Source organism: Haliaeetus albicilla, chromosome 18 (assembly GCF_947461875.1).
Source record: "Haliaeetus albicilla chromosome 18, bHalAlb1.1, whole genome shotgun sequence".
Lineage (NCBI taxonomy): Eukaryota > Metazoa > Chordata > Aves > Accipitriformes > Accipitridae > Haliaeetus > Haliaeetus albicilla.
Window position 1 is genome coordinate 27,752,359 of NC_091500.1, and position 16,438 is coordinate 27,768,796.

The 16,438-nt window shown below is 42.2% G+C and overlaps 2 protein-coding genes and 1 long non-coding RNA gene across 18 annotated transcripts in view; 2 read left to right on the plus strand and 1 right to left on the minus strand.

Moving 5' to 3' along the window:
• The window catches only part of LOC138689736 (uncharacterized), a 32,616-nt gene extending 20,122 nt beyond the window's left edge, over positions 1-12,494 (plus strand). Inside the window, exons 4-5 of one of the 2 annotated variants that reach the window (XR_011328645.1) lie at positions 632-729; positions 2,728-12,494. This is a non-coding gene — a long non-coding RNA (uncharacterized lncRNA). The remainder of the gene's footprint in view (positions 1-631; positions 730-2,727) is intronic. The other variant, XR_011328646.1, reaches the window with a different exon arrangement.
• The window catches only part of DST (dystonin), a 307,062-nt gene extending 292,792 nt beyond the window's left edge, over positions 1-14,270 (minus strand). For 4 of the 10 annotated variants that reach the window (XM_069806003.1, XM_069806002.1, XM_069805988.1 and 1 more), the window contains exons 1-2: positions 13,958-14,270; positions 13,444-13,505 (exon numbers count right to left, since the gene is read on the minus strand). In XM_069806003.1, coding sequence (XP_069662104.1) covers positions 13,444-13,505; positions 13,958-14,138 — 243 coding nt within the window. In that variant the 5' untranslated portion in view covers positions 14,139-14,270. The remainder of the gene's footprint in view (positions 1-13,443; positions 13,506-13,957) is intronic. The other 6 variants (XM_069805994.1, XM_069805993.1, XM_069805992.1 and 3 more) reach the window with 3 other exon arrangements.
• Positions 14,271-14,538: 268 nt separating this feature from the next.
• BEND6 (BEN domain containing 6) overlaps positions 14,539-16,438 on the plus strand; it is a 29,221-nt gene continuing 27,321 nt past the window's right edge. For 3 of the 6 annotated variants that reach the window (XM_069806010.1, XM_069806009.1, XM_069806011.1), the window contains exon 1: positions 14,539-14,685. The gene's annotated coding sequence lies outside the window, so the exon portion shown is untranslated. Of the gene's footprint in view, positions 14,791-16,438 lie in introns of all 6 variants that reach the window. The other 3 variants (XM_069806007.1, XM_069806005.1, XM_069806008.1) reach the window with 2 other exon arrangements.

Below are 16,438 nucleotides of genomic sequence, written 5' to 3' on the forward strand. Positions count from 1 at the left end.
CCGACTCTACTTAGTCTGTCTGGGAGGTTCATGTTATGTGGTCTATCAGGGCTATGAAATACACATGATGGAAATATACGGCCAAAATTTCCTGAATCCTATCCTCCTATCCTACTGAAGCAGTAGTCAGTCGGACTACAGGCAGGGCCAGACTTTGACTCCCCGTATCTTAAATAGAAGCAGGACCCCGGCTGTATCAACCAGTGCAAGCAGTGTAGTGGAAGCCACTGCAGCCAGCAGACCTGCACAGATTTAGGAAGATCTCTAAACGTTCAAAGATGTGAATCTGTGAGATACTCTGCCACACTATTGCAGCAGGAAAACTTACTGCCCCGGTTTCTTTCTACACTGTGAAATAGCCAACAGATACTTAAAACGTATCATTCAATGTGATCCTAGGACTATTCAGGATGACAGGGGAAAAAAAAATACAACACAAGGAGCCTACTATTTCAGAGCTTACTTCTTGTGGTAATTTTCTTTTACAAAAAACATATTAGTGTGCATCAGGGACTATTCCATAGTAAAAGAAAATATTCCTTAAAAGAGCAAAATACCCAGCAAATCTATTCTGAGTTCTGAAATCAGAAGAGATTTTCTAAATGTTAAAAGCATTATGATTCATTTACAGACAATAGCTCCTGGCCGAAGCCTGGTTATACACCCTGTGCTGCATTGCTCCCTCACCATGCTGCCATCCCCATTAACTGGATAAAACTCTCCGAGAAAGTATGTTTACGTAATAGAAGAATTTGGTAGAAGCTAAGCAGCTCTAAAAGTGCTAAGAAATGCATGCCAAATAGGGATTTAAGTATGTGGGTCTGTCTCACTGAGTGACTTCACCTCAAAATACTTCGAGGTTTACTGATTAAGTATTATGTTTTGATATGAAAAAGTCACTTGTGACTTCCAGAAAAGTCTGTTTATAGACAGTGCTTCTCCTTCGTATTTTATATATATTTTTTGCTGTTTATTACTAGCAAGAAAATGGGATCTTTATCTCTTTTAGAGCTCATCTGCTTCTGTTTGCTGAAGCTTATTCTTCACTTCAAGTCATAATCTGCCTGCAGTATCACAAATGGTTGCTCTGGGGAGGATTATAATGCGGTAAAGGCAGAGGATCATGATTTCAGGTGGAAAATTAATTCCATATCAACACAGATTATGTTACAATGGCAGAGTCCTCAGACCAAAACCCAAAATGCTTACTCATTCCTGCAGTGAGACTTTGCCAGAGCAAAAACTTCAATCTGGAAAATTTCAAAATTTGGTCATCAAAAAAGAAGACAGGAGTCAAAAGTGATGTAACACATCGGAGCTGCTACGCCTATGCTCAATGCAAAACTAGAATGGCCAGTGATTCCTTCTCAACAGTGAAATGAATAGATGCTTCTTGTGTTGTCTGTGTTATTTATCCTTCAGCTGAACCCAAAACTGAAAATTATCATATTAATACAGCAATCAAAATTAAAAATGTGAAAATTACACAAATATCTGTTTGGCAAAGACAGCACTATTTTAGACGTTAAGTCAGCACTCATAGAAGAGCAAATAAGTATTACAAAATATTCAGGGACACACGGTACACCACACACCCCACAGGCGTGGGGGGAAGGTGTTCTAAGGTTTGGTTTTACTTCTCAGTATCCTTGTTTTGATTTGACTTATAGTAAATTAAATTGATTTTGTTTCTTCCCCGAAGTTGAGCCTGCCTTTTGCCCGTGACCGTAAGTGGTGAGTGATCCCACCCTGTCCTTGTCTCAACCCTCAAGCCTGCCTTTATATTTTCTCCTCATCCCACCAGGGCCAGGGGAGTGAGCGAGGGGCTTTGTGGTGCTTTATTACTGACTGGGCTCAAACCACAACAGACCAATTACCAAGAAAATGCTAGAGATTTTAAAATCACATGGGCAATACAACGAGGTTGCTTTACCACTGTTAAGCAATTTGTAGTGTCCAGTAACATGTGAATGCTGTGTCACTGGACAGTGACAAACCTTTTCTTCTTTGCTCTGAGAGGGAGTTGCTCATTCCTAGACCCTATTGCCTGACTCATTTTTATGCCTGTAAAATTCTGAAACAAGGCAAACCAAACAAGACTTCAAATACATATTTTTAGAAATTTTGTCTTCTAAAATACTAAAATAACTGCACAAAGATTTACACTGCAAAGCGTTCTTCCTTAAAGACACAACCCAGATGACCACCAGAACCAGTTTTAGACATCACAGAGGAAGACAAGAGGCAAAGTGAACCTAGGATTATCTTCTCTCCAAAAGCATTCATGTGCATCCTTCCAGTTAGAGTCTGTTTGAATCCATGAAGACTGATGTTCTTAGTCATACTCTACAGTGAGCAGGAATAGAGAGGTGTCTCGAGGCCGGTGCAGAGCCAAAGCCTAGTTCACCTACTCTCAAGGGAGCTTTTCTGTCTGTGGAAGGAGACTGGGGAAGATCAGCCTCTTTTAGCTGAAATTCATCCTTTTAAGTCTACTCTGAAAGGTGGTTTTTTTTGAATGAAGTGTGGCAATATTGAAAGGACCTGTTGTGTCTGTCTTTACACCCAAACCAATAATGAATGTTGCAAACCTGGTGCTACGTGCTAGAGTACACCAACTGGTTGTGTAAAATGACTTCCATGGTAAGAGGTTCTGTAAAAAAATATCTTCTTGTCCAGCCAAGTTTTAACTTCACACCTCTGATTCAGTGACTGATTTCTTGTGTATAGAAACACAGTGTGGGATTCCTCTGACCAAGGCTCAGCAGACCTCCCCTCCCTGGGTTCCCTTTCAAGATGCTGAAGTCAGCAGGTCAGATGAACCATTCCCTAACCGCACCTATTTCTCTCCATTGGCCATAAAGGGAGCCCAAGCTGACCACTTCACTCATAGACATCTATACTGTAAGTATCTAAAATTAGATAGGATGGATCAGAGCCAGAATGACTAGGTTTTGGTCTGCCTTCAATACTGTATTCATCATTCCATATATATTTTATCATCAGATTTCCTCTTATTTTCCTCCTTCTACACGAAATAATTCCAGTCTCTTCCATCACTTTTTTTTTTGGTCAGAGTTTTACGTGTCCGTATTCACAGACATCACTCCTGCCGGATCCCCATAATTCAGCACAGTACTCTTATAAATTTGTATTACTAATATATATAATGGTATAGCATGTTTTTCTGTTCTGTTTAAATATTTCCCACCCCATCTTCTTTTCTGATCAGGCTATACATCTGAAAGACATCTTCACTGAATTGTCAAAAGTAATTCAAAAGGCCCTTTCCGGAGACCATAAACTTAATAAGTGGATAAATGACTTTCCTCTGTAATATACCCAGCCTTGCATTTATGAACATCATGTGTGTGTTCATTTACCCCATTCTTCAGAATTTCCTTAGTATGGTCTAGTATTTGATAACCAAGTATATCATACTCTGCAATCCTTGTTATGTTTTTTCCTATTCTCATTCCTAGCCCATTCATTAATATAAAAACCAGGATTTTGAAACTTCCTAAAAAACTTCTCTAACTTTTGCTTTTTTTATTTACAGATGAGGACATTTTGGATAATGTGTTGAACCTTTTTCTTTCACTGTCTTAGTTTCACTGTATTTCTTTTTAATTCTTTGTCTGATACTTTAGTAGCACCGTATGAATACATCAGTGCTATCCCATGTGTGCATTATTGCTTTAGTGACATTAATCTTTGACTCCTCCATTCTTTCAATCTGCTATTGTATTAATTCACCAGATCCTTTTCCTCTCCATTCCGGTTTCTACTGTCCCGACTGCCTTCATCATACCTTACCTATTATTTTTATGCTTGATGAGAAACCATATTCATTCTTCATTTTTTCCAGTGTGTAAGTATTTTATGTAGAATATATTTGGTGTCGGAATTCTAATTTTGGAACGCAACCTTTCCAGCCAGTATGTGTTTTCGGAGTCACTAAACATTAACTTCAAGAGAAGTAAGAGCGCATTATCTGATGTCCAGCTGAAGCCTACAGAAATCTTTGCATTAACTTCAGCGGACACTGGACTGCAGCCCAGTTTACCTTCTGGCACAACTTCAGTAAACCACAGAAAAAAGCACTAGCTAGCATTAAGCCACAGTTCAGCACAATTGGAAGAATGACAACAGAACTCAACTGTGTTTGCAAATGCCTTATTTGAGTGAGTCCCATAGATTAAATGCACTTTTGCAGGTGCACTAACAAATATCAAAGCCAAAGGAAGCTCAGATAGGACATCCAACTTTGTGTGCTTGCTTTTAAGGTTTTTGACAGTGGTTGTGTATGCATGAGAATTGTCATCTATTACCATTGTCAATTAATAGCCTCAAGAAGCAGTCTTTGAATTGTCAGTTACTGGCTGTTCAAAGCTTGGAAACTTTCATGTATATGCAACCTACAACATCTTAGGGCCTGGAGACATTAGTATGTATAGTATCAAAACCATTCTCAAGATGCCAGAGTTCTCAGCTGTTTTGCAGACAGGCTGAAATAGAATTAAACCCTATAGTTGAAGTACCTACTTGAACTAAAAAGGCAGGTTTAATTTAATAACTTTATTGTATCAAATTCCCCTGCATGCTGAAAGAGAAAAGTGAGTCTTTCTGCTGCACATATAAACATACATACATGCGTCTGTATTGTAAGAACAGTCTTAAATTAAAAAGTGACCAAGATGGCATTATCTCCCTTCTTCTCCCATAGTGACTTTCATCCGCAATATCCTCAGTTTATAAAGAAACAAACAAACAAAAAACCCCACAACATTTATTTAACTGCCAATTCTGCAAGTTCAACCCAAAATTGAGGATTCAAGTTAAGTCCTCCAAACTACTTAAACATTCTCTCTAATAGTAAAGATTGCTAATTAAAGCTAGGTCTTAGTTTTCTATAGCAGGAAGATTACGTACACTCAGTGTACATGCACAAGGAGGATGCAACTGCATTTGTTCTTTCTTGGGTCTACCAGCTCTCAAAAAACAGACTGCAACCTTTTTTTTTGTGTGTGGTTCTCTTGATCTTTTTTTTTTTTTTTTTTAATCTTAGCTAAGGGTTACTCCTATAAAGATCTGAATCAAGATTTAAAACATCAAATCTAAGATTTTACATTTAGTTTCTCATTCCACTCCCTCAGTAACAGCTTTCACTGGTGCTTCTTTCTATGCTTTAATTTAGGAGATATTATTCTTATCTTCTAAAACCTAAACTCTAAGCAGTGCTGGAACCATTTCTCAGATATTGAAGACTGTGATTTGGCATGTGTCATGTTCCAAGGTAAGTCCACACATTCAAAGGGATTAAAAGCAATTGTCTGTTACATAACCTGAACAAGATTACTTTTCCAACCGAGTTCATGAAATACATCAGTAACCTGCTTTCCAGTTCCTAAGCAGGCCCCCAAGTGTATACATACGAGCTCTTGTGTGAACCTAGGGTTTAGATGTGAATTTAGAATACAGTTTTTAATAACCCATGCTGTATTGCACTGCTGTTTTACACAATGTGTTTGCTTTTTCCTATTGTAAGGTTAGAATTCCTATCGAAACAGGTAAGCTGTAACACTAGGAAAATCTGACGATGTGTAAGCAAATAGCCAAATAGCATGCCCAGTCATGCCTCAAAATACCCTTTAAATACTCTTCCCTGTCTAAATCTATAAACCACAGAAGCTGGCCTGTTCTCCAAGCAGTCCTATCATTCTCTGACAAGGCAGCTTGCAGCCCTCCGTGGCCTCCTTGTCTTTATGATGGCTTGTCCCAGTTCCTTCCCTGTTACCTTAGGGCACCACAAGCCTACAGGAACGGAACAATTATTTAAGAACAAAAATAAATCAGAGTACTGCTTGATCAGTTGTCTGCAAGGGAGAGTTTAATTTAGAAATACTAGCACATTCCCCAAGCATGTCCCTCTTCCACCCCTGCTTCCTCTGTTTTCATCTCATCACTTCTCAGCTTAGGCAGTGTACGGTATACATCAAGAATCTGCCATAAATATTAAAAATAAAGTAAGAAGGAGAATAAGAAATAACACCCAGATTGCTAAACCGTACAAGTGCTGCCCAACACTTAGTACAAAGAAATTACTCTTATCTGTCCAGTGCGCTTGTTTGAAGCGTAAACTGGTAAGAGAATTTATGCCACCTCAGCATATGAAGATGGATCTGCACTTTGTCAAGCATAAAATAAATGCGTAACTGATGAGAGACTTAACAGGCATATATATATAAAAAAAAAGATACCTAGGGTATTTTCAGATAGGGTGGAATTCAGATATCTATTAAGATACCTTGATTCAGATACCAACAACATATCTGAACAGGTCTCTCCTTCAGGAGCAACTAGTCTAAGCTCCTGTTATAGCCAATGAAAAATTTAGTCAATACATTCAGTGAGGCTTGAAGAACTGTTCAGCTTATCCTGAAGCAGACACCTACACTAGGTTAGCTGAGTAGCTGTACAGACTATAAACTGTAAATGCCTACAGCAAGATTATCATACTGTATAAGAGGATGCTGTTTTTGCAAAGTCACTTTCCGACTCCAGCTGCACTTTACACGTAGGAAGGTAACAGCAGCAGATCAGAAGGGAACGATGCTTCAACCTAGCTGTATCATTTTGTTCTGTCTAGAACAAAGGAGGAGGATAAATATAATACCTTAGTCTAACATTGATTATGTATTTCAGTATAGTTAGTGCTATCAATTTAGATAATCAGAAATTAAGTCTTGTAAGAACTGTGTTTCACTTCTAGTCTGCCCTACTATTTACCCTGCCATCCTGAAGCCGAGTGCTATATTCAAGCAGCTGAGCGGACAGTGGCGATAAGGACATTGGCACAACTTGCAAGAAACGTGTCTTTGCCCAAAAGTCAACTGCAGTTAATTTCTACAGCTGATGTCGTGTTTTCACACTTCAGCAGTAACTCATGTTTCATTCCCGCTGATGAGTCAGGAACAGCAAACCACTGACTCTCCTTGATGCAAGGCAGTAGGGCACAAGGGAGCACAGCGGGGGCTCAAGACACTGTGGACGGCAGAAATACCCAGATAACAGGTACCCAGGCTTGCAGGTGAACTCGAAGCACAAGGAATCGGCTCAAAAACAAGCCAGCTTTGCTAGCACTAGGTCAAGATCAGCCCTATCAGCTGTGGGCCTGACAACCTGCTCAAGCATCTCTACAACACAGTGCTGAGCTCTTGCCCAGGGGAGCTGGAGGGGCCCCAGCGCACTCGCTTCAGAGCCTGAGACCCCCCCAGGCTGCAGAGTTTGACGTGGCCAGGCCCAACAAACCCAGCTCAGCTGAATCAGATCCTGCATGAAAACAGCAAGGTGACTGCACCCCGTGCTCTGTGTCATTCTTTCATAGCACATCAAAGATGCCTCTCCTTAAAAAAGCCTAGGAGTGGAAGAGAGCATGAGTGACGTTTCCATGCCCTAGGAAAACGCATGTAACAGCCCAGGAGGAGAAACAGCCCCAGGGGTTGTACTACCCTGTTCATGTGGTGCTTGCTTTCATTTAATACCCTCAGCCTAAAATGCTGAGCTGTTTCTGAAGGGGCATCCACAACCTGATCTGTCACCCTAATAATCTAAGCACAGTAACCAAGAAATCAGCGTAGATGGTTAAGCTTTCCTGAGCTGTATTTGATCTATGGACCCCTGCATGATCCTTTCCGTCTGTCTAAGAACAGTTTCTACAGCAGATGTGGCAATACATGTGCTCACCACAAGTATGACCTCAAGTATTTTAATTCGCGGTTTCAATCCGAGGTTAGTGTCGGCCAAAAACCAGTAGCTAGAAGTTCCCATTCTGTTCATGTGTACAATGTGGCTGCCAACAGATGGATGGCAACAAGCCGTGCTCCACCTGGATCCCCTTGAAACCAGGGCTCTGCTTGCTTGCAAGCAGCTGCTTGTGTGCACCAGGAATGTGCACTGTAACTGGCATACAACCTCATCTAAAACACACATTTCCAGAGAGAACAGTAGATACCGAGAAGCCCGAATACGTAAATACTCACATGATAGCTAGGAGGTTGTTGATATAACTTCATTAATGGGAAACTAAGTAGTAAGAAGAACCTTTATTATGTACTGGATCTTTATGCAGCGCTTGTCCCTATCCTGTTAGAGAACTGGAGAATGTGTTCATTTATAATGCAGGTCCCAACATGCAGTGTATCGAGACCATGCCTTACCACTGGTGTGGACCATGATACAGTGTCAGTACTTTACTGGGTGATTGATGGAGCTAAGAGGAGATCCCCTTAGCATTTCAATGCTCTCTTCTGGCTGTCAGAAGCCAGAATAGAGATACAGGCAACCAGATGGCTATAGAAATATATTGGGCATGTCTGCAGTACACTGTAGTACAGAGTAAAGGTATCCAAGTGAAATCCTCTGGAGTTAGCTCAGGAACCCAAGTGGTCTTGCTGCAGCAACCAGGGAATTGCCATATATTTTGTTGATACACTTGCCAAACAGGCTGTTTGTCAGCATAGACCAATGCTTGCTAGGCTATCTAAAGGCAGCACTGCAGTGAATAAAGCTGACAAACAATGATGGACAGATGACGTATAGTAAGCAGAATCTCAGTGGTACCTAGTTTGCCATGTAACAGCTCAGTGTGACGTGCTCTGTCTGGGCCACGTTATTGGACATGTTATGAAAAATGGATAGAAGGATTTGTCCTTATACAGTATAACCTGCGTTTATAGCTCTCCATTCATTCCTGTACATAAGTGCTCCCATACATCTAAGAAAACAATTTATTTTTGTCTCTGATTTATTTTCCCTTGAACCTGTTCCTTAACTCGTAGATGGCCAATGGAAAAATAGTTTAAACATCCTGGGGGGAAAGCACGTCAAACACAAAGGTAAAATATTTTCAGGCTGATTCAGTTCCACAAAGAGACATCCTTTGAATAGATGAATTAATGTATTTTTCTGGCTAGTCCTGTACATTACTGTTGCTCCTTGAATACACTCCCTGCAATCAAACAGAAGACTCAAATTCAGCTTGGAGGGTCTGTTGATTTCTCTTTTCACTGAAGCTGTACATATCTGGAGCAGTTTATAAATAACTGCAACGCTCGGGATGAATTATGGTGCAACTCTTCAAAGACTATTCATTATCATTTTGTAAAATATCTAGAACTGTATTTTTAGGCAACTGTCTCACAATCAGCCTCAGAAGGGGGACAATTATAGCAAAAGTATGCTTAGGGATGAATGTATGAACAGTTTTTCTGGGCATCAGTTGTTGGCCAAGTCAATATATACATTTACCCGACATTGTTGTACTATAGTTTTGCATCCATTGTACCATAATGGATGATTTAGCAAATTCATTTGCTCTAAAAAATTGTCATCAGTCTTGGCTGACCTATTTCACTACCAGTCTTGTCACAACAATAGACTGAATATATATAACCTTGTAGTGACTGTTCAGTATACTAAGAAGAAAATGTGGGGTCTGCAAAACTCAAATGACCAAATGTTATTCCCTTGCTACAGCTGTGGTAAATACATACTGCTAGCCCTCGCAGAGAGTCTTTTCATAGTGTCGATTCCTGTTTGCCTTACTGGTGTGTCTAGTCCCACCAGACATGCACCTGGGTTATGTGAAGTCAGAATTTACAGTGGACTGTAAAACTTTTATGGATTTGCTTCCTAGTAGATTTATACCTGTAGGTCTCAGTGGAAGCATTCACGGGAAACTGGCCCAAAATATATGAGTCAAAATTAAATAAATACAAAAAGATACCATATTGCTTGTGACTACCCACTGACACCAATGCCTTCAGTTCCTGAGATCATAGTATTTCTAATTTGAAAGGTAAGATAAAGGAAAACTAAAGCTCAAAGACAATTTCAGGCAAAAGATTTATATATCTGGTGATTTTTTTTCCCCAGTAATATGAGAACTATCCACTACTGGTTTAGCAATTAGCACAATTATCCCTTCACAATCTCATAAAACCCAACCATTTAAAGATCCTGAATGAGAACCTTCCTTTTCAACAGTTCTTACCCCCAAATCAAAAGATTTTAAGAATACCATTTGGATTAATTCCTTCCAGCCTAAGGGCTAGAAGCTTGCTTCCTTTTTAATTGAAAGGTAAAAATCTCACATAATCCCATTACTCCAGAGGCTTTGTCAATAAGGAAAACTAATTCAGAAAGAAATTTAAATCACAAGAAGAAACAACACCAACACATTAAGCAATGCCTTTAAATTGTAAGGCACAGAAGACATTTGAACCCCTCTGTAAAGTGTAAGATGCTAAACATTGCAATATATGAAGCCCAAGCCCGCAAAGTACTCAGAGAAAATTCCTATACTTCATGAAAAACCAAACTTCTATAGAGAGCACAAGAAGAATGAAGTGAGTGAATCACTTATAGCATTCATATTTTTGAATATACAAGGAATAATAATAATAATAAAACAACAGTCGATCATAATCCCCATTTTGGTAAAACTCTGAGTTATTTTGTTATTTTGGTGTGGTTTTGGTTGAGCACAGACATTTCATTCTACAACTGATTCTCAAAATAAAGAAAGGAGAGACTAGTGCAAATAGCTACATCAAAATCTGATTTGTCATGTAAGCAATGAATATTTCCGTTGGAAATTTACTTGTTTTCTTTTTACAGCCATGACATATCTAGGTCTCCTTCAGATAAGAAACATTAACTATTCTGGGTGTGATTCCTGTGTGACTTCATGAAGTATCTATAGTACCTGGGGGATGGAGGATTCTTAAGAGCAGTTACAGTCGTAATGAACTTAAAGGACTGCAATAAAAAAATATGTTAAAAAAATAGGCCTGGCAAACTTCAGATGGTAGTAAATAAATGTTAGTGGGTAGTTGGAGACACCATTGTATTATCTCAGGAAACTCTCACATCTTCTTGCTGGTTAATTTTTCTGTTATGAAGCACCTCCAACAAAGACAGACTTTAACCTACTTTATATTCATAATGATCCATGCAAATTTACCTCCTTTTGAGACAGGGGGTCAAGTGTTTAAGTTCATTCTTTAATAAGCAATATCTGCATAGACTTTTGCTGTATAATAATGAGGCATGTTTTGCAGAGACATTCAAAATCAAGACCCACAAAAATGGACTATTTGTGGATTCAATTCACCAGTAGCATATAAAATTCAGAACAGGAGAGCTGATAAGGATCATAAATACATTTTCAAATTTAGTATTTACCCTCTTATAGCATGTTGTCTAATTTTTTAATGTGTTCAGTACTAAAGGAAAGGGATTAAATAGTTCTCACTGTATATAGACTAGACAATGTAGGTGCACACCATGAGAGCTGTGGCAAAGAACCTCAACATACATTTGCTACACATCCATTTTTCCAAATAAAGCTTTCCTGGCAGGCAGCCAGTCCTGCAGGAATTGCCAACTGTTTTGTAGATAGGGCAATTATAATTCTCTGTGCACTGCCGCGAGACCACCTGCACATTCACGTGTGATGCAAGTCGGATTCGAACCCAGCTCTCAGGAGATGAATGTCAACCCACTGCTATTTACTATCAGCCTATTTTTCATTATCTTTTATTATCATTAATAAACACCATTTATAACTGCACCTGACAAACAACTAAGCACAGTGGAAGCTAGCAGATGGACCTTTTCCTATAAAACTTGGAATTGAGGTGTTATGTTCATTTGGGGGTGGGGATTATGCAAAGCCCATATTTTCATGTGTCATGCATTGCTTTCCTCAACATCTTACTGGACTTGGAAGTGCATAATGTTTTGTGCTGATATAGAATGAGAATGTTGAATTCTGTTTCAGATCATGCTGCCAATATTTTCATGGGAGTTTGCCTGTAATTTGTTATTAATCAATTCAATTAGATTCATTAAAATTAGGTTTTACTTGAAAAAAAAATTGGAAAATTACATTTAATGGTGTCAAATGAGTCATCATTTTCTCTTAAGAATCAGAAGTCTATTATCAGATAATGAAGGGGAAAACAGCTGCACCACTTACTTAAAAGGGCAGTTTAGACCATTAGTGTGGTATTACTCTGTCTAAACAAAATGTAGAAAATTATGAAAGAATATAACAGTTCTTACTGGTTTATTCTAGCATGTTTCAGTAAATGGAAACTTCTAGGAAATATTTTAAATTCGTCTACTTCTAACTGGGTGATATGCAAATAACTACATGCTGAAGTAATAAAAATGAATCAGTTACTTTGCAAACTTCCTTTTTAAGAGTCACCATACAGGATGACACGTATTTCAAAAGGGTGTAACACATTAAACGTCATCTCTGCCTAGGCTCAAGACTGAGAGAATTTTACATGGAAACCAAGTATTTCATTTTGGAGGAACTAAGTCATGAAAAAATCTTTTGACTTCCAGAGGGATATGTTTGTTTGTTCGCTTTACTGCAGCACTGTTCAGTCAACAACAAAAGCAGACTTTTCATGGTTTAAAGGTAGGATACTCCCTATGTCATCTGCTTTTTGTGATAGTGGATACAAATTTCAAAATAGTTAGGAGTTTATAACTAATTGCCAGTATGAACCGTGTTGCAAAAGTGTATCCCATGCACACTTTTGAAAACATTACTCGTAATTGGGTAATTTTCTTACCCACAACCAGGTAAGGAAAAATGCAAATATTTTAAAACAAAAGATTACTTTAGTGCTAGACTGTGTCTCAAGGCTTCCAGAGTAACAGGCAATGGCATGAAGATATGCCTTAAATCAATAGCAGGAAACCAGGCAAGAGAAATACCTAGACAGGAGCTCTACAGGCCATCATGGAAACAAAGTAGATACTAAACCAAATATTATTTTCCATATTTTCCCAGCAATTATGCTCCTCATTCAGAATGCCTAGGAAGTGACTGGGTTTTGTGTTATACTTTTGGCACTGGCACGTAAGAGTTTTGATTCCCCTGACCTATGAATATAGAGTCATGAAACGAGGTGCCTGCCAAGCAGGCTTGTAGTCTGGATCCTTCTGGGATCTCCTGCGGCAGCATCGGAGCTGAGCGGGCAACTTCCCTGGCAGGGAACAAGGTGCAGGTGAGGGCTGGCGGCAAAGCAAGTGAGATGGAAGCTCTGCAGTCACGAAACCTACCAGCTCTGCACGTATTTACAGTGCAGTCAATAACTGGGCTGGGGGTTGCTTTTTGGACAAAGTGAGGTCTGGCACGTACAGTAAGCACAGCTTTTCTTGAAGTAACCAATTGTTTTGGAAATGACACGAATCAGCAGGCCGGTTAGGGTAACACAAGTGAAGAGCTTACATTTTGTGTGGAAAAAAAACAAGAAATGAAGGAGGACACGTCTTTCATGCAAAATGAAAACTTTGCTACATTGATTGCATTAACAAAAGACCACAACAATATGTACTCAGGTAAAGAGAACAACTTCTGACCTTGAAATTGCGTGCTAAATAAATTACCTCAGAGCGAAAGTGATGAGTTCTCATGACAGCATCTGGAAGGGAAGCAGAAAGACACACAGGCTCCACCAGCTCCACCTCAAGATTTCGCTCCGGCTAACGGTTTTATCTAATTGCTCGCCCTTCGGTGCGTATTCCTGGACGGGGGGTCTGGCTCTCCCGGCGCAGCCGGCAGCTCCGCCCGGCATTTATATTTAATTCATCGGGAGGAAGTTGAGCATAAAGTTCTGCCGCACTTGAGAGACCGGGGGGGGCCGGAGGGGGCCGGGGGGGGTTTCCCAGCCCCTCGCTTCCCTCCCGCTGGCCGAGGTTTCGCTAAGGGATGGGTGGAGACAAGGCTGCCGCAGTCCTGGGCTCGGCTTGAATTTTCTTTAAAGCCTTCTCCCGGCTCCACTGAGGAAGAGCGGCCCTCCGCCGGCAGTGAACCGCGGGATGGGCCGGGGGGAACCCCCTCTCCGCCCTCGGGGACGAGCAAAGCATCTCTTACCTCGGCTCCTTGAGCGACCCGAAAAGACGGATTTGATGGGATGCCTCCCTTTCTGGAGCCTGCGGTGCCAGCAGCAGAAGAATAAAATCGTGGCGATGGTCCCCAGCAGCAGCAGGAGCAAGAAGAGGGCGCACTGGATGCTGTAGGGTCTCAGCAGGACCAGGAAAGCCGCCGCAATCATGGCTCAAGCGCCCGGCTGCCCCTGTACGTGCGCGGCTCTGCGGCGAGCGGCGGGGGGCCGGGCAGCACCGGGCAGCCTCTCCCCCCGGCAGCGGGGCGGGCATCGCCGCCGGCACCCGCGCTGCTGGAACCGGCTAGCCGGGCGGGAGGAGGAGGAGGAGGAGGCGGCGGAGGAGGAGGAGGAGGAGGAGGTAGGCGGAGAAGGAGGAGGAGCGGGGATGAAATTCGGGCCGTGACTCAGCAGCCGCCACGGCGGCGACGGTTGCGGCGGGGCTTCCCGCTCCGCGCCCGCGCGGCAGCCAGGGCCGGGGAGCGCGGCGGGCTGGGCGCCCGCGGGCACCGGCGGGGCGGGGCGAGGAGGAGGAGGAGGAGGAGGAGGAGGAAGAAGAGGTGGTGGTGGTGGCAGCGGTAGCGGTGCCGCCGCCGTGAGGGAGGACGGAGCGCGGCGCAGCCCGCCGCCGCCGCCACAGCGGGGCCTTGGCCGGGGCGGCTGGTGACATCACGCGCCGGAGCTGCTGAGGAGGGAGGTGGAAAATGGCTGCCGCGAGGTACGGGGTCGGCTGCCCCGCGCAGGCCGCGGACCCCCGGGAGGGGGGAGAGAGGGGCTGCCCCCCGCCCCCGCGGAGGGCAGCGACCGGTGGGGGCCCGTGCAGGTCTGTGTGCCTTGGTGGGGGAACGGGGGGGGGGGGGGTGTCTGTGGCGGTCTCCCGGGCAGGTGGAGCTGGGACGCGGGGCACCGATGGCGGCCGGTTTCGTGGCAAAGCCGTCGCGGGGGGGGAAGGGGTTGGGAAACGTTAATAAGATGCGTCCTGGCGAGGTGATTAGGGTCCTCGTGTCGTGCTGACCCGTGTTTCTGGTGCTGGGATTTAGGCGGCCGCTGGCCGAAAGAGCCAGCGCCCGCTTTCATCTGGGTTATGCGGTAAAGCTTCTATACCGGGCGGCGTGCGATTTGCACGCTCGCCGAGACGCTTCCCACACGAAAGCCGCGGAGAAGTTGGCTGGTGCAGGGGTTTGCTGCAGCGAAAAGCTGTTGCAGAGCGGCACCGTGTATATACCCTCGTCCTGCAGTAAACTGCAACGCGCTGCAGCAGATGGCATCTCCCGTGCCTCTCGTTTACCGCCTTGCCGGAGCTGATGCATCGCGTAGAGCGTAAAAATCCCAGCGTGTGCACGTTGCTAATGCAGATAATAACAAGAGTTCATCTCTGTCACTATTGCTACCTCTGTGGCTGTTGCTTTGATGACACCCCATACTTTCAAAGTCTGTTTCAGAGGTCTTTGAAAATGTAGTTCTAAACTCCCTCATACTACTAAACACACACACAAAAAAAATCGCGCTGAAAAAATATCCAGGTACTATTTTGCAAGATTGTGTTTGCTTGTGTTACTAGGGAAAAAGTTAGGTTAATTCGAGACAAAGTTCATGCTCTTTTCGTGTATCCTTGATGTGAGCACATAAAGCTGAGGAATGTTTCCGAAACTCTACAGAAATAACGAAAATCTCTGTGTGAACAGTGGAATAACATTGAAATGTTACTGCTTTATATGACTGCCATAAAACTATGTAGAAAAGCATATGTGTGAAGTTAAATTAAACTACAAAATATACAAGCTGGAAGGACAAAGAGGGTAACATCTGTGGTAGCTTAAGAACAGGAAAAATGATCTCTAGAATACTAAAATTCATTTATCACTGAGCTAATAACATTGTGACACCTTACTGTACCAATAATATTAGGGAAATCCATTTTCATTGAAAGATTCTCTTGATACCAGGTTGGGGGGCTAAGTAAAGAAAGAAAGAAAAAATATGTTGGCTTTTAGGTCTGTGATATTTTATTCTGGGAATTTTGTATCATTTCATACAATACGCCAACATCGTGAACCAAAATAGTCTGTCGTATTACTTTGTAAAATGGAAAGTTGCTACGTTCAGCCTTTGATTTAAAGCTTTCCCTCACTGCCTAGGAACTGACAAACGCGATAAGGTTGTGTTGCATCACGTGGTGCAATATTGAAATCTTTCCTAATACCGCAGTACACTGCAGTAAAATGGTTTTAATGCAGATTACCTGGAGATTATTCAAACGGTTCATGTTACCTCACTGTAACATGAAGCCAATCAGCGTGATCCTCCTGGCAGCACACTGCCCTGCTGTAGTATATTGCAGGAGCAGGAAACTTTTTGACACCTTTTGCTCTGCACTGATTTATGTTTTCAGAATGGGATGGTAGAAGAAATGTAGCACAGCAGTAACTGCACGGTAAATTGCAGAGAACTGAGAGGGCACAGTTATTTTC